This window comes from Schistocerca nitens, chromosome 7 (assembly GCF_023898315.1).
Source record: "Schistocerca nitens isolate TAMUIC-IGC-003100 chromosome 7, iqSchNite1.1, whole genome shotgun sequence".
Taxonomy (NCBI): Eukaryota; Metazoa; Arthropoda; class Insecta; order Orthoptera; family Acrididae; genus Schistocerca; species Schistocerca nitens.
Window position 1 is genome coordinate 520524835 of NC_064620.1, and position 20440 is coordinate 520545274.

Here is a 20440-nt window from a genome sequence, read left to right on the forward strand (position 1 = left end):
GTGTACTTTAGTTTGCATTTGTTGTCCATTTAATTGTCTTTTCGTACTGTCCTTTGTTTGTTGTACATTTCTTTTACTATCCACTTTCTGTTGTATGTTTGTTATCTCACTTTGTTGTCAGTTTTTGTCATATGTGTGAAATGGTGATTTAGAGTGAGCTGCATCAATTACATATTCGTTTATCACCATTGTTATTCATTTACCTTCATTTTTCATTAACTATGTTCACTTTTAATTCTTTTAGAGCCATTTACTTTATTTTCCTTAATTTTCATCCAGTGTCACACTTTTTAATATTTGTTGTCCATTTTTGCTGTCTAATATTTGATTAATGAAACGTAAATGTTCGATTAAAATACAGAATTGTTTCATAAAGTTATGGAAATATGCGTAAAACAGTGAAAATTGTTTAAAACTGCTCAAAATTCAGTTAATTTTGTTTATTTGCTTCTATCGTCCAATTGAGGTGAACAATGAGCTAGAAAATTTACTTTACATTTGTGTTCCAGTATGTCTTAAATCGATTAGGAAAATCAGTGAGCTGTAAAAAGAAGCTTTATGTAGTATCATCGGATGTGATTACCTGAATACAAAATATGTAGAAAATATTTGTATAAGGATCAATAATGAATGTAAATTATTTTGTCAAATTTAATTGTTTGGTTAGATGTTTAATTGCTTGCAGATAAAATCATTAAAATGAAATATGAAGGAACAAAAAACCAATTTATTTTATTGAATTTTATGCTTATAACTTTTTCAGAGTTTTTGTTTAAAAACCATTTTATACAGAGTTTGGAGTTTCCAAGAAAATAAAAAAAATCAAGCAAATGGTGTGGAAAGCAGCACAAAATTTGAGAAATTGTAAAAGAAACATTAGCTATTAAAAGACAATTTGGAAAAACAGTGAAAATATAAAATATTCGAAAAATGATGGAAATAGTCAAGAAAAATGATGAAAATAGGTGAAATAGGGGGTGATTTTACTCATATCTGTGTGATAACAATTTTACTGCAATTTGTTGATAATCTACCAAAAACATAATTTCGATGACTTTGTCGATATTTACTTAAAATTTCGCTATTTTCTAATGTTCTTAGAAACTGAGCCAGAAACCACAACGATGTCTACTAGGAATAAACAGTACATTTTATTTGGTGTTGCCTGTTTTTGTGCATCAAATCCAAAGGAGTGTTAACTAGCTGATTAGCCACTATATAGTAGGCAAAACAAGAAATTCTACTATTTCCGAAAGAAAAGCAACACATGACATCCAAAGTAAGGCATATACAGGAAACAGTGCAATATTGGCAATGAAAGCATTTCTCCCTCCAGAAGTTGGTTGGTGTAAAATGTAGACCTTAATTTCAGTGAAAAATTTAGGGGAATGTACACCCTGAACTCTACATTTTATCCTCTTAAATCATGAAATTTGAAAAAAGGGAGAAAAGGAAAACTGATGCACTTTATTTAGTTTCAGAGAGGGGTACTGGAAATTAAGTGGAATGATATAGTGTGACATGCATAATGCCTAATCAGCGAGAAAAAATGTCATAACAGCTATGCAGACAAAGGGACAAAATGATGGAGCATAAGTTAAGCATCAGGGAATAACTTCTTTGGGAGCCACAGAGGTTAGAAATTGCATAGGAAGACAGCAATTAAAGTGACTGGAGTAAGTGACTGGAGTAAGTGACTGAGAGCATTGGTGCCGAGTGTGAAAAGACGGCATTGGAGAAAATTACTGTACAGCTGGTGCAAAACAGACTGCAGACTGATGTGTCAAAAAATCGATTGTATTTCACTTTAATAGTAATGAAGTGCTTACTGCTGCTAAATATTTCTGGCAACAGTATGTTAACGTCAAATTAATTACTGATATATTCTGTGAATCCCTTACAAGTCCCAAGACTAATTCAGAGTGTCATATCGAGGCATGTGTTACATTGAAATTAACTTTACATCACGGTTAGAAGAATTCTCAAGTCATTATTTGATCCATTTCGGTCTCTACAATCCTGTATAGTCCCAAATCAAAGTGAGAGATATATTTTATGTGATGTAGTACAGGACGTCACAAATCAGTTACAAAAAGTGCTAGATTTTACTCAACAGGCTTGTACAGAACTGTTTGTAGGTCTTGCCCTATATGTTACATAGGACAAACCGTTAGGAGTTTTAACAAAAGATTTAATGACCATCTTAATGATTCAGGTTCTAGAACGGCACCAAGTACCTTCTTTTGGCCACAAGGTTATACAGCTACTGACTCAGTCTCAAATTTGTGCATTTTACATCGAGAAAATGAGGCGAATGCACTTAATGTCCTTGTAGATGTGGAAATTATGATGTTCATTAAGCAGCGTCCCGAGCAAACCCTAAATGGACTACTGGAACTACGTCATGAGAACAAACTAGGTAACATTGATTTTTTAAATAAAAATCTTCAGTAAGGTTGATCGTTAACTTTTAGGCAAACAGATGGACTATGTCCCTATATCGAATGGTTAACAGGTTTTTCTTAGCCTAGTGTCATCTGTTCTTATTGCAAGGTTAATGTTTTTAACTTCTGACTGAGTGTTCCAGCCCATCATTGGTCTTTAATGGATAGAGGTTGGAATGATATTTCTTGACAGTTGTAATAGCTTTTAAAATAATTTCTCGGCCCGCTGGAGAAAGCCATACTTTCTGCTTACCAGACGACTCGCAAAGTGCACCCTTTATTCATAGACAAGGAATGTTCGGTCACCTCCGTGTTGCAACTTTAATGTTATGATTTAATATGTAAGTAAGTTACTGTAATTTGACCACAACTGTATCGAGCGCTTTATCTAAATTAACAGGTCTAACCTGATGATGTGGCTTCTCACTACGAAACTGGCGGTTGAAGTAATTATTTACAACAGCAACAAGCGGTTACCATGCAAAACAATTACATAAAATTATTTCTATGGATATTTTTAGGCTTTATTCGTCAATGTCCCATGACTTACCTCAGCTGTAACTGTAAAACTAAAGAATATTAGATGTGAACCTTCACATACAATTGAAGTTGATTATGATACTTGTTGCACGTCTGTGTGCACTGTCTATGATACTTTTTATTGTAGCTTCTCTAATGCAGCGGCACGAATTATACACTCCTGGAAATTGAAATAAGAACACCGTGAATTCATTGTCCCAGGAAGGGGAAACTTTATTTACACATTCCTGGGGTCAGATACATCACATGATCACACTGACAGAACCACAGGCACATAGACACAGGCAACAGAGCATGCACAATGTCGGCACTAGTACAGTGTATATCCACCTTTCGCAGCAATGCAGGCTGCTATTCTCCCATGGAGACGATCGTACAGATGCTGGATGTAGTCCTGTGGAACGGCTTGCCATGCCATTTCCACCTGGCGCCTCAATTGGACCAGCGTTCGTGCTGGACGTGCAGACCGCGTGAGACGACGCTTCATCCAGTCCCAAACATGCTCAATGGGGGACAGATCCGGAGATCTTGCTGGCCAGGGTAGTTGACTTACACCTTCTAGAGCACGTTGGGTGGCACGGGATACATGCGGACGTGCATTGTCCTGTTGGAACAGCAAGTTCCCTTGCCGGTCTAGGAATGGTAGAACGATGGGTTCGATGACGGTTTGGATGTACCGTGCACTATTCAGTGTCCCCTCGACGATCACCAGTGGTGTACGGCCAGTGTAGGAGATCGCTCCCCACACCATGATGCCGGGTGTTGGCCCTGTGTGCCTCGGTCGTATGCAGTCCTGATTGTGGCGCTCACCTGCACGGCGCCAAACACGCATACGACCATCATTGGCACCAAGGCAGAAGCGACTCTCATCGCTGAAGACGACACGTCTCCATTCGTCCCTCCATTCACGCTTTTCGCGACACCAGTGGAGGCGGGCTGCACGATGTTGGGGCGTGAGCGGAAGACGGCCTAACGGTGTGCGGGACCGTAGCCTAGCTTCATGGAGACGGTTGCGAATGGTCCTCGCCGATACCCCAGGAGAAACAGTGTCCCTAATTTGCTGGGAAGTGGCGGTGCGGTCCCCTACGGCACTGCGTAGGATCCTACGGTCTTGGCGTGCATCCGTGCGTCGCTGCGGTCCGGTCCCAGGTCGACGGGCACGTGCACCTTCCGCCGACCACTGGCGACAACATCGATGTACTGTGGAGACCTCACGCCCCACGTGTTGAGCAATTCGGCGGTACGTCCACCCGGCCTCCCGCATGCCCACTCTACGCCCTCGCTCAAAGTCCGTCAACTGCACATACGGTTCACGTCCACGCTGTGGCGGCATGCTACCAGTGTTAAAGACTGCGATGGAGCTCCGTATGCCACGGCAAACTGGCTGACACTGACGGCGGCGGTGCACAAATGCTGCGCAGCTAGCGCCATTCGACGGCCAACACCGCGGTTCCTGGTGTGTCCGCTGTGCCGTGCGTGTGATCATTGCTTGTACAGCCCTCTCGCAGTGTCCGGAGCAAGTATGGTGGGTCTGACACACCGGTGTCAATGTGTTCTTTTTTCCATTTCCAGGAGTGTATTTTTCATAAGATTATACATCCTGCAATTTTTTTCCAGTGATTGTAAAAGTATGCAAGCACTACCAATCTCCTCCGTTCATGAAGTCTCTCACAACTTTCTTGTATTTAAGATGTTCTCTATTTACAGGTTTTACCTGTTGCCTCGTTTGCATTGCAGGTGGTGTCGGTTCTAGTACGGCAGAGCAGAGTGCAGCAGCTGGTGGTGGACGTGTTGAACATGAGGAAGCAGTTCACCGAAAACAGCGCAGTCTTACGCAAATCCTACCGCAGGCACGCACTTATTGTGTGCGTTGCATGGGTGGTACGACCTACTACTACATTTGCAATATAGTAGTTGTAATGAGATAGGTAAAGGAGAACGCACTAACAGCTCTCTTGTGTTTGCAGACATTTTTAACAATGTGAGTTTTCACTATCCAACCTTTGGTTCTCAGCTAGTAAAACATAGATAGCATTAGTTAACGGTGATTGATACAGAGGTCATGCAAGAAATTTGTGTCACTGATATGTTGTCCAGACAGGAAGTAGAATGGTGGCCACAAGCAGTAAGAAGGACTAATAGTTTGGGAGTAGCAAACGAGAGAATAATGACAATCTTACATGTGATATTTGAAAGCATTTTGGGTTGCATAAAACTCAGCGCTAGGGGCAGGTGCATAATTTTGTTTACACACTTAAAAAAGTTTTGCTTCACCCCAATTCCCATAACTCCTGAAGACAGACGTTGACTGTGGATACTGTATCACAGACACAGTCCCTTTGACTGTTCAGAGATGTCACTAAACCCACCCAAAGACGTAAACAACCATACATGAGAAGCGTCTATTACACGGAGGGGGTCCGGCAGCTGATCCGTTTCAGTCATTCCATCAGGAAGAAGGTCAATGGCTCTTGCTGTCTGTAGTTCAGCCATGCCTAGACGGTCAATACCGCGGTTCGATCTCGTCCGTATTGTTACTTTGTGCCGGGAGGGGCTCAAAACAAGTGAAGTGTCCAAGCGCCTTTTAGTGAACCAGTGAACCAAAGCAATGTTGTTCGGACATGGAGGAGATAAAGAGAGACTGGAACTGTTGATGACTTGCCTCGCTCAGACCGCCCAAGGACTACTACTGCAGTGGATGACAGCCACCTACGGATTACGGCTCGTATGTACCCTGACACCTACGCCATATGTTGAATAATGTTGTGCGCAATACGCTGCATGATGCGCAACTTCACTCCCGACGTCCATGGCGAGGTCCATTTTTGCAACCACAACACCATGCAGCGTAGTAGAGATGGACCCAACAACATGCCGATTGGACCACTTAGGATTGGGATCACGTTCTCTTCACCGATGGGTGTCGCATATGCCTTCAACCAGACAATTGTCGCAGACGTGTTTGGAGGCAACCCAGTCGGGCTGAACGCCTTAGTCACACTGCCCAGCGAGTGCAGCAAGGCGGAGGTTGCTTGCTGTTTTGGAAGGACATTATGTGGGGCCGACGTACGCTGTTAGTGGTCATGGATGGCGCCATAACGGCTGTACAATACGTGAATGCCATCCTCCGACCGATAATGCAACCAAATCGGCAGCATATTGGCGAGACATTCGTCTTCATGGACAACAATTCGCTCCCCCATCGTGTAAATCTTGTGAATGACTTCCTTCAGGATAACGTCACTGCTCGAAGAGAGTGGCCAGCATGTTCTCCAGGCATTAACCCTATCGATCATGCCCGGGACAGATTGAAAAGGGCTGTTTATGGAAGACGTGACGCACCAACCACTCTGAGGGATCTACGCCGAATCGCCGTTGACGAGTGTGAGAATCTGGACCAACAGTGCCTTGATGAACTTGTGGGTAGTATGCCACGACTTATACAGGCATGCATTATTGCAAGAGCGTAAAGAGAGCAATGAGAGAAGCATTCAACGAATTCGAACATAAAACATTGGCAAACAATCTAAACAAGAACCCTAAAAAGTTTTGGTCGTATGTAAAATCGGTAAGCGGATCTAAATCCCCTATTCAGTCACTCGTTGACCACGATGGCACCGAAACAGAGGACGACCGAAGAAAGGCAGAAATACTGAATTCAGTGTTCCGAAACTGTTTCACTGCGGAAAATCGTAACACGGTCCCTGACTTCAGCCGTCGCACGGACGCCAAAATGGAAAATATTGAAATAAACGATATCGGAATTGAAAAACAACTGCTATCACTTAGTAGCGGAAAAGCATCCGGACCAGACGAGATACCCTTAAGATTTTACAGTGATTATGCTAAAGAACTTGCCCCCTTTCTATCAGCAATTTATCGTAGATCTCTGGAGGAACGTAAAGTACCTAGCGACTGGAAGAAGGCGCATGTCGTTCCCATTTTCAAGAAGGGTCATAAATCAGATGCGAATAATTATAGGCCTATTTCGCTTACGTCAATCTGTTGTAGAATAATGGAACATGTTTTGTGTTCTCGTATTATGACGTTCTTAGATAATACAAATCTCCTTCATCATAACCAACATGGATTCCGCAAACAGAGATCATGTGAAACTCAGCTCGCCCTATTTGCCCAAGAAATTCACAGTGCCGTAGACACTGGCGAGCAGATTGATGCCGTATTCCTGGACTTCAGGAAGGCATTTGATACGGTTCCGCACTTACGTTTAGTGAAAAAAATACGAGCTTACGGAATATCGGACCAGGTTTGTGATTGGATTCAGGATTTCCTAGAAGAAAGAACACAACATGTCATTCTTAACGGTTCAAAATCTGCAGATGTAGAGGTAATTTCGGGAGTACCGCAAGGAAGCGTGATAGGACCTTTATTGTTTACAATATACATAAATGACTTAGTTGACAACATCGGTAGCTCCGTGAGGCTATTTGCAGATGACACGGTTGTCTACAAGAAAGTAGCAACATCAGAAGACTCGTACGTACTCCAGGAAGACCTGCAGAGGATTAATGAATGGTGCGACAGCTGGCAGCTTTCCCTAAACGTAGATAAATGTAATATAATGCGCATACATAGGGGCAGAAATCCATTCCAGTACGATTATGCCATAGGTGGTAAATCATTGGAAGCGGTAACGACCGTAAAATACTTAGGAGTTACTATCCGGAGCGATCTGAAGTGGAATGATCACATAAAACAAATAGTGGGAAAAGCAGGCGCCAGGTTGAGATTCATAGGAAGAATTCTAAGAAAATGTGACTCATCGACGAAAGAAGTAGCTTACAAAACGCTTGTTCGTCCGATTCTTGAGTATTGCTCATCAGTATGGGACCCTTACCAGGTTGGATTAATAGAAGAGATAGACATGATCCAGCGAAAAGCAGCGCGATTCGTCATGGGGACATTTAGTCAGCGCGAGAGCGTTACGGAGATGCTGAACAAGCTCCAGTGGCGGACACTTCAAGAAAGGCGTTACGCAATACGGGGAGGTTTATTATCGAAATTACGAGAGAGCACATTCCGGGAAGAGATGGGCAACATATTACTACCGCCCACATATATCTCGCGTAATGATCGCAACGAAAAGATCCGAGAAATTAGAGCAAATACGGAGACTTACAAGCAGTCGTTCTTCCCACGCACAATTCGTGAATGGAACAGGGAAGGGGGGATCAGATAGTGGTACAATAAGTACCCTCCGCCATACACCGTAAGGTGGCTCGCGGAGTATAGATGTAGATTTAGATGTAGATTACAGGTACCGGTGTATGCAGCAGTCTGGAACACCACCTCTGAGGGTCTCGCTGTATGGTGGTAAAACATGCAATGAGCGGTTTTAATGAGCAATAAAAAGGGCGGACATGATGTTTATGTTGTCTGTTCCAATTTTCTGTGCAGGTTCCGGAACTCTCAAAACCGAAGAGGTCGAAAACTTTTTTTGATGTATGTGTGTGTAGGGTGGCCCATGTTAATCACGAAGGGGAATAACTCGAGATAGTGATGATGGCATAGATGGCATAGAAGATCTCGCATTACTGCCAATGGTCGTCACCTTGGCCGTGATTTCCTAGGTGATTTGGAGGTTAAAGTGATTTTCTTAAATGGGAATCCTAATAATTGATTTAAGTTTTGCAAAGAGCAGCACGTTTCACGTATAAAGTGATGTTTTCTGAACAAAGGGAAGAAGTTCTTGCAGAAGACGCTCAGTTCGAGAAGGCAACGGTTACGTACACTATGTGATCAAAGGTATCCGGACACCCGGCTGAAAATTACGCACAAGTTCGTGTCGGCCTCCATTGGTAATGCTGGAATTCAGTATAGTGTTGGTCGACGCTTATCCTTAATGACAGCTTCCACTCTCGCAGTCATACGTTCAATCAGGTACTGGAAGGTTTCTTGGGGAATTGCAGCACTGTGGAGAGGTATCAATGTCGGTCGGTGAGGCCTGGAACGAAGTCTGCGTTCCGAAACATTACAGAGGTGTTCTACAGGATTCAGGTGAGGACTCTGTGCAGGCCAATCCATTACAGGGACGTTATTCTCATGTAACAACTCTGTCACAGGGCATGCATTGTGAGCAGGTGCTCGATCGTGTTGATAGTTGTAGTCACCATCTCCGAATTGCTCTTCAGTAGTGGGAAGCAATAAAGTCCTTAAAACATCAGTGTTGGCCTGTGCTGTGATAGTGCCACGCAAAACAACAAGGGATGCAAGCCCCCTCCATGAAAAACACGACTACACCATAACACCACCGCCTCCGAATTTTAGTGATGGTACTACACACACTAGCAAATGACGATGACAGGGCATTCGCCATACCCACACGCTGCCTTCGGAACGCCACATTGTGTACCGTGATTCGTCACTCCACAGAACGTTTTTCCACTGTTCAATCGCTCCTTTCACCAAGCGAGGCGTCGTTTGGCACTTAACGGCGTTATGTGTGGCTTTTGAACAGCCGCTCGACCATGAAAGCCAAGTTTTCTCACCTCCCACCTAACTGTCACATTACTTGCAGTGGATCCAGATGCAGTTTGGAATTTCTGAGTGATGGCCTGGATAGATGTCTGCCTATTACACATTACGACCCTCTTCAACAGTCGGTACTCTCTGTCAGCCAACAGACGAGGTCGGTCTGTCCGCTTTTGTGCAGTACGTGGCCCTTCACGTTTCCACTTCACAATCACATAGGAAACAGTGGGCCTAGGGATGTTTACTAGTGTGGAAATCTCGCGTACACACGTATGACAAAAGTGACACCCAATCACCTGACCACGTTCGAAGTCCGTGAGTTCCACGCAGCGCCCATTCTGCTCTATCACGATGTCTGATGACTACTGAGGTCGCTGATATGGAGTACCTGGTAGTAGGTGGCAGCACAATGCACCTAATATGAAAAACGTATATCTTTGGGGGTATCCGTATACTTTTGATCACATTGAGTATGGTGAAGAGTAGACCCACGGTTCGGAATTGAAAAACAACTGCTATCACTTAGTAGCGGAAAAGCATCCGGACCAGACGAGATACCCTTAAGATTCTACAGTGATTATGCTAAAGAACTTGCCCCCTTTCTATCAGCAATTTATCGTAGATCTCTGGAAGAACGTAAAGTACCTAGCGACTGGAAGAAAGCGCAGGTCGTTCCCATTTTCAAGAAGGGTCATAAATCAGATGCGAATAATTATAGGCCTATTTCGCTTACGTCAATCTGTTGTAGAATAATGGAACATGTTTTGTGTTCTCGTATTATGACGTTCTTAGATAATACAAATCTCCTTCATCATAACCAACATGGATTCCGCAAACAGAGATCATGTGAAACTCAGCTCGCCCTATTTGCCCAAGAAATTCACAGTGCCGTAGACACTGGCGAGCAGATTGATGCCGTATTCCTGGACTTCAGGAAGGCATTTGATACGGTTCCGCACTTACGTTTAGAGAAAAAAATACGAGCTTACGGAATATCGGACCAGGTTTGTGATTGGATTCAGGATTTCCTAGAAGAAAGAACACAACATGTCATTCTTAACGGTTCAAAATCTGCAGATGTAGAGGTAATTTCGGGAGTACCGCAAGGAAGCGTGATAGGACCTTTATTGTTTACAATATACATAAACGACTTAGTTGACAACATCGGTAGCTCCGTGAGGCTATTTGCAGATGACACGGTTGTCTACAAGAAAGTAGCAACATCAGAAGACTCGTACGTACTCCAGGAAGACCTGCAGAGGATTAATGAATGGTGCGACAGCTGGCAGCTTTCCCTAAACGTAGACAAATGTAATATAATGCGCATACATAGGGGCAGAAATCCATTCCAGTACGATTATGCCATAGGTGGTAAATCATTGGAAGCGGTAACGACCGTAAAATACTTAGGAGTTACTATCCGGAGCGATCTGAAGTGGAATGATCACATAAAACAAATAGTGGGAAACGCAGGCGCCAGGTTGAGATTCATAGGAAGAATTCTAAGAAAATGTGACTCATCGACGAAAGAAGTAGCTTACAAAACGCTTGTTCGTCCGATTCTTGAGTATTGCTCATCAGTATGGGACCCTTACCAGGTTGGATTAATAGAAGAGATAGACATGATCCAGCGAAAAGCAGCGCGATTCGTCATGGGGACATTTAGTCAGCGCGAGAGCGTTACGGAGATGCTGAACAAGCTCCAGTGGCGGACACTTCAAGAAAGGCGTTACGCAATACGGAGAGGTTTATTATCGAAATTACGAGAGAGCACATTCCGGGAAGAGATGGGCAACATATTACTACCGCCCACATATATCTCGCGTAATGATCGCAACGAAAAGATCCGAGAAATTAGAGCAAATACGGAGACTTACAAGCAGTCGTTCTTCCCACGCACAATTCGTGAATGGAACAGGGAAGGGGGGATCAGATAGTGGTACAATAAGTACCCTCCGCCACACACCGTAAGGTGGCTCGCGGAGTATAGATGTAGATGATGTAGATGTAGATGTAACACATCTGAAATGTAACTTGCACTGTTCAAAGTGGAACACAATTTATGCGCATAATAGTCTGGTTTACGTACTAAATTTGAATCAGATGAAAATATTAATTTCCACTACGTGGTCGTATTGCCGAAGACGGTGGCACAGTCTGTTTGGCTGCTCTTGTACAGCGCCGCTGGGAGAGTGGACGAGACGACACTGCGACCGCAGAGCTCGACCCTCGCGGGGAGCGCGTTGAGACAGAGGTGTCGCCTACGTCCGCATACACGAACACTATTCGTGTTTCAGTGCTAATTTGCATCATCAATTCGTCAAAACGGCGTTACTGTTTTGCTTTACTTGGTTGAGTCACGTAGCTACAATGGCTAACTAAACTCCAAATAGCCGGCCACGGTGGTCTCGCGGTTCTAGGCGCGCAGTCCGGAACCGTGCGACTGCTACGGTCGCAGGTTCGAATCCTGCCTCGGTCATGGATGTGTGTGATGTCCTTAGGTTAGTTAGGTTTAAGTAGTTCTAAGTTCTAGGGGACTAATGACCACAGCGGTTGGGTCCCATAGTGCTCAGAGCCATTTGAACCATAAACTCCAAATAAAATCGTAGATGTGGTTGAGATTTTATGAGCGTGCCAGTGGGTTACGTTTGCGCTTTCGCACTTTATGATAGAGCTTTCCCAACAGACGACAGTCGGGCGTGGACAGGAATATGGCGAAAATGATAATCGTGTCGCAACCGTTCTCCCAATAGTCCAGCGACCTCAGCCCGGGATGAATGGGTTACATCGTGTACGTCGTCGTCGTGAACATGGAGGAAATGATAAGGCGTAGTCATTTTGCAATGGTCCAGCTTATATTAGCTAAAGGCAAACTGAAACGGAACTAGGATTATCGAAGACTCGGAGTTTTCACCGGTGGGGACACCTACAACGTGCTGACATGAGGAAAGTTTCCAACCGATTTCTCATACACAAACAGCAGTTGACCGGCGTTGCCGGGTAAAACGTCCTTGTGATGCGTCGTGTAAGGAGGAGAAACGCGTACCATCACGTTTCCGACTTTGATAAAGGTCGGATTGTAGCCTATCGCGATTGCGGTTTATCGTATTCGCGACATTGCTGCTCGCGTTGGTCGAGATCCAATGACTTTTAGCAGAGTATGGAATCGGTGGGTTCAGAAGAGTAATACGGAACGTCGTGCTGGATCCCAACGGCCTCGTGTCACTAGCAGTCGAGATGACAGGCATCTTATCCGCATGGCTGTAACGGATTGTGCAGCAACGTCTCGATCCCTGAGTCAACATATGGGGACGTTTGCTAGACAACAACCATCTGCACGAACAGTTCGACGACGTTTGCAGCAGCATGGACTATCAGCTCGGAGACCATGACTGCAGTTACCCTTGACGCTGCATCACAGACAGGAGCGCCTGCGATGGTGTACTCAACGACGAAGCTGGGTGCACGAATGGCAAAACATCATTTTTTCGGATGAATCCAGGTTGTGTTTTCAGCATCATGATGCGACGCATCCGTGTTTGGCTACATCGCGGTGAATGCACATTGGAAGCGTGTATTCGTCATCACCATACTGGCGTATCACCCGGCGTGATGGTATGTGGTGCCATTGGTTACACGTATCGGTCACCTCTTGTTCGCATTGATGGCACTTTGAACAGTGGAAGTTACATTTCAGATGTGTTACGACCCGTGGCTCTACTCTTTATTCGATCGCTGCGAAACCCTAAATTTCAGCAGGATAATGCACGACTGCATGTTGCAGGTCCTGTACGGGCCTTTCTGGATACAGAAAATATTCGACTGCTGCCCTGGTCAGCACATTCTCCAGATCTCTCATCAATTGAAAACGTCTGGTTAATGGTGGCCGAGCAACTGGCTCGTCACAATACGCCAGTCACTACTCTTGATGAACTGTGGTATCGTGTTGAAGCTGCATGGGCAGCTGTACCTGTACACACCATCCAAGCTCTGTTTGACTCAATGCCCAGGCGTATCAAGGCCGTTATTACGGCCAGAGGTGGTTGTTCTGGGTACTGATTTCTCAGGATCTATGCACGCAAATTGCGTGAAAATGTAATCACATGTCATTTCTAGTATCATATATTTGTCCAATGAATACCCGTTTATCATCTGAAATTATTCTTGGTGTAGCAATCTTAATGGCCGGTAGTATAAAAACGCTGGTGAGGCACAACTCTCATTACTGATCAGATGTCGAACAACACTGGATAGAACTGTTGACAACCAACATCGTTGAATCCTTCTCGTTTGTTTCGGAATTGTCAATGATTGGCTGAATTGTCCTTATTTTTAATAGTTACGCCAATCAACATAGTTTTCTACAAACGTTGTGACACAATTTGCCTGGCTTACTTGTTGATTTAGAGAGCAGAAAAGAATGTGGATTCAATTGGGTGGTGCATCGCCACAATACTCACGATACGTAAGGACATTTTCAAACGAACAATATTCACATCAATGGATTGGTCGTAATTTATGCAGTGTATATAATGGATATAAGCGTGGGTTGACATTACTTGCCCCTTTTTCGCGTAGAAAAGCCGTGTTCCAGAACAAAATATCAAAACACATTGGGCAGGTATGACCTGCCTACAACAACCCAAGAACAGGAGGGCTGTTATGAAACTTCCTGGCAGATTAAAACTGTGTGCCGGACCGAGACTCGAACTCTGGACCTTTGCCTTTCGCGGGCAAGTGCTTTACCAACTGAGCTATCCAAGCACGACTCACGCCCCGTCCTCAGAGCTTTACTTCCGCCAGTACCTCGCCTCCTACCTTCCCAGATTTACAGAAGCTCTTCTGTAAAGTACCTCGCCTCCTACCTTCCCAACTTTACAGAAGCTCTTCTGTAAAGTTGGGAAGGTAGGAGGCGAGGTACTGGCGGAAGTAATGCTGTGAGGACGGGGCGTGAGTCGTGCTTGGGTAGCTCAGTTGGTAGAGCACTTGCCCGCGAAAGGCAAAGGTCCCGAGTTCGAGTCTCGGTCCGACGCATAGTTTTAATCTGCCAGGAAGTTTCATATCAGCGCACACTCCGCTGCAGAGTGAAAATCTCATTCTGGAAACATCCCCCAGGCTGTGGCTAAGCCATGTCTCCGCAATGTCCTTTCTTTCAGGAGTGCTAGTTCTGCAAGGTTCGCAGGAGACCTTCTGTGAAGTTGGGAAGGTAGGGGGCGAGGTACTGGCGGAAGTAAAGCTGTGAGGACGGGGCGTGAGTCGTGCTTGGGTAGCTCAGTAGGTAGAGCATTTGCCCGCGAAAGGCAAAGGTCCCGAGTTCGAGTCTCGGTCCGGCACACAGTTTTATCTGCCAAGAAGTTTCATATCAGCGCACACTCCGCTGCAGAGTGAAAATCTCATTCAGGAGGGCTGTGTTTGTAACCAGGCCGGACAGAACTTGGCGCTCGACCATCAGGCGTCTAAGGGTGGCTAGTCAGTGACACACAATCGGTGCGTTTAAAGCTGTACAGCTATCCGATTTATTGTCCAAAATTTCTCGCGGGATGGCAGCTAACTGTCCTTTTTTGTCCTTGCAAAACGTTACCTTGTCAGTAGCATTCTATTGTCCTGGCGCGGATGAGTCTACAGAAAATTCGCCTTAGTTCTGTACTGTTACAGATCAACAATATACCGCATTATTTTCTTAAAATGAATTTCGTTGTCTCACAGTGCTTTTGGAGCGCTGAGAGCTGATGGTACACTTACTGACTCACATAAGATAAAAGTGTTCATTTTGGTAATAGCTCCAAAAGAGTACAAGAAGTGTAATAACAGAGTACAGCTTTATTAAGCTCATCTTCAATATGGAACTATATGTTGCAGGTTTTTCCGCTGCTGGCCGTACCCATGTGGTTTGTGGAACCCGCACTGACCAAGACACTGGTTACGACGTCTGAAAACACCACAATAGTCATTCGGAAAACTCCGTTGATCATGTGGATGCCTATTGACACGCAGACACATCCAAACTACGAAATAACATACGTTATACAGATCTTACTCCTTGTTAACGTTGTCCAAGCGACAGTCTTTGTTGATCTTTTTTTCGCCTCCTTAATGATCAATATAACAGCCGATATAGCTATACTGAATAATAACATCGCAAGCATGCGACTGCATAAAGAAAATGAAGTTATGAAGAAGTCGGCGGAAGGAGTCAAGATATCTGGTGCATGGGAAGTCACGAATAAGAGGAAAAAATCACTAGCAGAGAAAGGTGAACCGTACGACGAGAACGCAGCCACGACCACACCATATACCACCGATCCCAGCGCGCAACTGTACAGAACGTTAGCGAAGAATATTCAGCACCATCAAGTCATAATGTCGTAAGTACTTATATTTCTGTCTCATTACTTTTCAGCTTCAACGCTTTACAACCACCAAATGCGGCGAAGTATGACTGAAGTTAAATTAAATAAAATTTTTTCTCGTCCTCCACAAATGCTAGTTTGTTAGTCTGGCCAAGTACTTATATTTCTGTCTCATTACTTTCCAGCTTCAACGCTTTACAACCACCAAATGCGGCGAAGTATGACTGAAGTTAAACTAAATAAAATATTTTCTCGTCCTCCACAAGTGCTAGTTTGTTAGTCTGGCCAGTTTTCTTGGGTGTGGTTATTTACTACATGATCAGAAATCCCCAGTTAAGATACCGAAGTTCTAATATATCTGCCTGAAAAACTCTCCTCCCGAAACATATTACCAGTGGAATAAGGCTTTGTTGCTCTGGCGTTTTACCGCCTTCACAATGTTTCAGATTTTAGTAGATTATTCGTCAGATACTGAATGTACTTAACAAGAGGATCACGAATGGTGTACAGCACAGAAATGTGTTTGAAGTTAAACAAAATGTTCCCCAGCAGTGTAGAATTACCCAACAGTCAAGAGCACTTTATTGTTCTCTTTTAGAGGAAGTGGTCACAAGAAACTTCACATTCATTCTTTAGTCTCCTGAATTTTTTTTAATGAAGTCGTATAGCTTTCTATCCTGCACGTAAGTTTTGTATTCATTATTTTCTTCTTTCTCCCATTTTACCTCCTTTTATTAAGATCGCTCTTTAATATTACTGTTTGCAGATGTAATGTCTGAAATCAATGGGGCCTAGTTTTAGCGTTCTTATAAGCACAGTTGTTTCAGAGATTATCTGAACATTATACTGTTGCATTTGGAACCTAAAAACTCAATGTAAATAACAACTTGATTTTTGCTGTAATCTGCACGTAGTTTTTTGCAGTTATATTCCTTGGATAATGTTTCAGTTTTATTCATTCCCGTAACTGAGAATCATTTCAGAGTAATTCAATACGTTTAGATTTTCAGTCATTAATTTCCGAATTATATGCGAAAATAACTCAGAACTTACCATGTTTGAATCGGAAACCGCAAATGTTTATGGTAACACTAAGCCCTAATGGGAAATTCATATAATTACACATTTATAAATATACAGCGCTGCAAAATATCCGTTCATCAACCCTTTTGTTTACTTTTTTCGGCAACCCCATTATCGCAGGTGCTCTATTCCTCGCAATATTGTCATTGTTTCTCCCCTCTTTTTCATTCACTTATTTTCCTGTTATTCGATTCGTTCCGCTTTTGAAAGTAACGCAGTCACTCTAGGAGTAATGTTTGTTCTGTTTTCGGTTCACATCAATTTGTTTTGTATACTAACTGTTCATGCGATGGCTCTCCCCGTTAGCGATCACTACGCTTAAACCACCGTTGTCCCGCATATTATCTCCTGCTATGTTCGCCCCTGGTAGCTGGTGGTCAGCGCGACGGAATGTTATACGTAACGGCCCGCGTTCGATTCCTGGCTGAGTCGGAGACTTTTTCCGCTCAGGAACTAGGTGTTGTGTTGTCCATGTCATCATCATTTCATCCCCATCAACAAGCAAGTCGCCGAACTGGCGTCAACTCGAAAGACTTGCACCAGGCGAACGGTCTACCCGAGGGGAGGCTCTAGCCACACGGCATTTACATTTACTTGCTGTAACGTGAAACAAAATGGGCTGCCAAGTTAATTCGGAAAGCACAGCTCTGATGTAAGAAAATACGTATTTGGGCTGATGTGTTGGTGAATGTGCCAACACCTTGTAGATAGAGGAGGCCGAAATGCACGCTATCTAACGCAGACGGGCGTGAATTCTCGAACAGGATAAGTAGTGAATTCTAATAAGAAAAGTATGCAGCTCCTCGAATACTTAACTTTTATTTATCCTTGTTGTGAATACAGCATTCTTGATGAGACATTTCATACGATAACTATCAAACTATGTAAGGCTAATGGCGCCTTGCTAAGTCGTAGCCATGAACTTAGCTGAAGGCTATTCTGTCTCTCGGCAAATGAGAACAAAGGCTTCGTCCGTATAGTTGCTAGCAACGTCGTCGTACAACTGGGGCGAGTTCTCGTACGTCTCTCGAGACCTGCCGTGTGGTGGCGCTCGGTCTGCGATCACACAGTGGCGACACGCGGGTCCGACATGTACTAATGGACCGCGGCCGATTTAAGCTACCACCTAGCAAGTGTGGTGTCTGGCAGTGACACCACATGGGCTACGAAAGTAAACGGATAACCGTCGGTTTCAGCGTATCATACTGGCTGTTCAAAAATGGCACGGAAAAACTTTATAAGTGTGATGGGTTAGGTAACCAGCGATGCAACGTAGTATCGAAAATTTTGAATTTGGGCATCAGTGCGTACTAACACTTCATTCGTGCCTTCCAGACACAAAAGTGACGATAAAGACTTGAAAAACTAAAAAAAATGTTCTTTAATTTAAGGGAAAGAAAATATAAATACAAACCTGAAGTATTATATACATATATAAATGATATGTTTCATTAGCGGTACATGTAACATGTTCTAAAAGGTAAGGTTTGTTATTCAAGTTGATGCTGAAAGTTCAGCAACAAAATTTCTGAAAGTGCTCAAATCGCCTGAGTCCAACATTTCTAGACATAGTACAACGCCTCTACCATAGACTAACGTACTTGCTCGAAGATATAGGCTGTACATCGCACGGCAAATAGATTGTGGCGGTTACATTACTCCACTGTGTTCCATAAAACACACTCTTCAGTCGTCACCAGAGAACGAATCCAAGCTTCCTTAAGTCAATTCAGTGAGACCTGTTTACTGTGTTTTGATGGTATGTAGCTTCGTTAGTCAACATTTGGGTCTCTCTGTACAACTTTTCTTGCATCAATTGCTACAGTATGTGACTAAGCAGACGTTTTCTATTATTTTAACTTAAATGATACATAATCACAGAACATGTTTCAGAGGCACAGACATTTACATTACACTCCTTAGTTACCTGGTTCAATGAATTGACCAGTCGTGAAAGAAGGAGTTGAAACGGTAATCATGAATACCTGTTACCCTACCTTGATTGCTGTAACTACTACCGATTACGACGATTAAACAACCATTTCCTACACTAATTTTAGGGATATTCACTTTTTCCATCGCACTTAAAGTTCCTCCATCTCTTTTTTCCGCTGCTGAGGTCATTTTCCTCTACTCGAGATAGCCTTGCTTTACTCGCGAGTAGCAGTATGTGTTCCGTTACTTTGCAACAAAGTGTCAGTGAAGATGTGACTGCCACCTTCCGCTAGTCGCGTGAAATGGTTTTGTTACAGGGTCTACGGTAAGCTGAAGCTAGAAGATAGTCTCTTATCTCCTAATACTGAAGACAGAATTTCACGGGAGCCAAGTCATGTTCTACAGTCCACCTTCTGTCTTACGATTTGAGCTGCTTTCCAATTCCGCGACGTGTTTGTGGCTAACTATTCTGTTCTTTTAGCAACTCTCAAAGGAAGACAAATTTTAGTCTTCGTAAGCTTGCCCCAGTAGCAAAGTACACGCAACTTTTTTTTTTTCAATTTATGATATTTACCTGAAACTGTCAGCTGTTTTGGAGGCGATCTCAGAATATAAACACAGTTGTTCTTCTTATTACAGAAATTTTTTCGCCCAGATCTCGCCAAAATACTCAGTGGTTACTAGGTTCAGCTAAATTAAATTGTTATCTTCAAATCATTGGCATAAATAAAAATTTACATGGCCAATCCATTTCGTCGACTGTTCACGTTAGTTGGACATAGAATAGTGCCGTCTCTCGTCATACAATAATAAAACATCTGTGAGAACAGTGCACAATAGTTACAACTAAAATGCATAAGACGTGTATAAAAAGTTTTTTCTATACAAGTGATCGGAAGATGCCGATTTAATTTCGCTAAAACATCTGTGCGATCTGGGTGAATAAACTTCCGTAATAAGAAGAACAACAATGTTTTTATTTCAATTTACATATAAAATAATTCTCTATAAAATTTTTCACAGTGCTCAGCAGATTGTATTGTGGTCGCTTACACGCTGTTCAAAGGAATTAGGGGAACCCGTATGTCAGCGTCCGGTATGTTAAATCTTTTTTGATACAGGCGGTGCCTGTGGCTTTATTGCATAGTTTGAGATTATTCGGTTTCAATGCCGGCAACAATTAAAAACATTCACCATCTGTTGGCTTTGTTAAGCATTACAGTGTCAGTTGACCCCTCAGAAGGAAGTGAGTACCGGTGCCCCGCACGGATGGTAGGTGTCATTTATGGACGTCGTATTCGACCACACATATGCAGTGTGACATTTTCAAGCATTAAAAGCTTCAAGGACGTTGTGTTTGATCCAAAAAGGAAGGACTGCCGTTCGTGTTGCTACAGATGTCAAAGTTTCTCCATGTGTCAAGCGTAGGTTGCGGACACGCCGCAAGGAGACAGATCAGTACACGAGGCGAGTTGGATAGGTCGTCGACGCGTTACAGCCGCACGTGAAGGACGATATCTGGCCATCTCTGCTTTGCGGCGTCAGAGAGATAACGCCAGAGCACTGGAAGACGGTCTCAGAAGGGCTACTGGAGCC

General features: G+C 43.5%; 1 protein-coding gene and 1 non-coding gene across 2 annotated transcripts in view; both read left to right on the forward strand.

Annotated features, from left to right (window-relative positions):
- LOC126195366 (uncharacterized) overlaps nt 1–20440 on the forward strand; it is a 115857-nt gene that overhangs the window by 32429 nt on the left and 62988 nt on the right. The window contains exons 3-4 of the mRNA XM_049933942.1: nt 4722–4865; nt 15336–15841. Of these exons, the coding sequence (XP_049789899.1) occupies nt 4722–4865; nt 15336–15841 (650 nt within the window). The remainder of the gene's footprint in view (nt 1–4721; nt 4866–15335; nt 15842–20440) is intronic.
- Trnas-cga (transfer RNA serine (anticodon CGA)) lies at nt 14436–14510 on the forward strand. The gene has a single exon. It is a non-coding gene; the product is annotated as a tRNA-Ser (tRNA).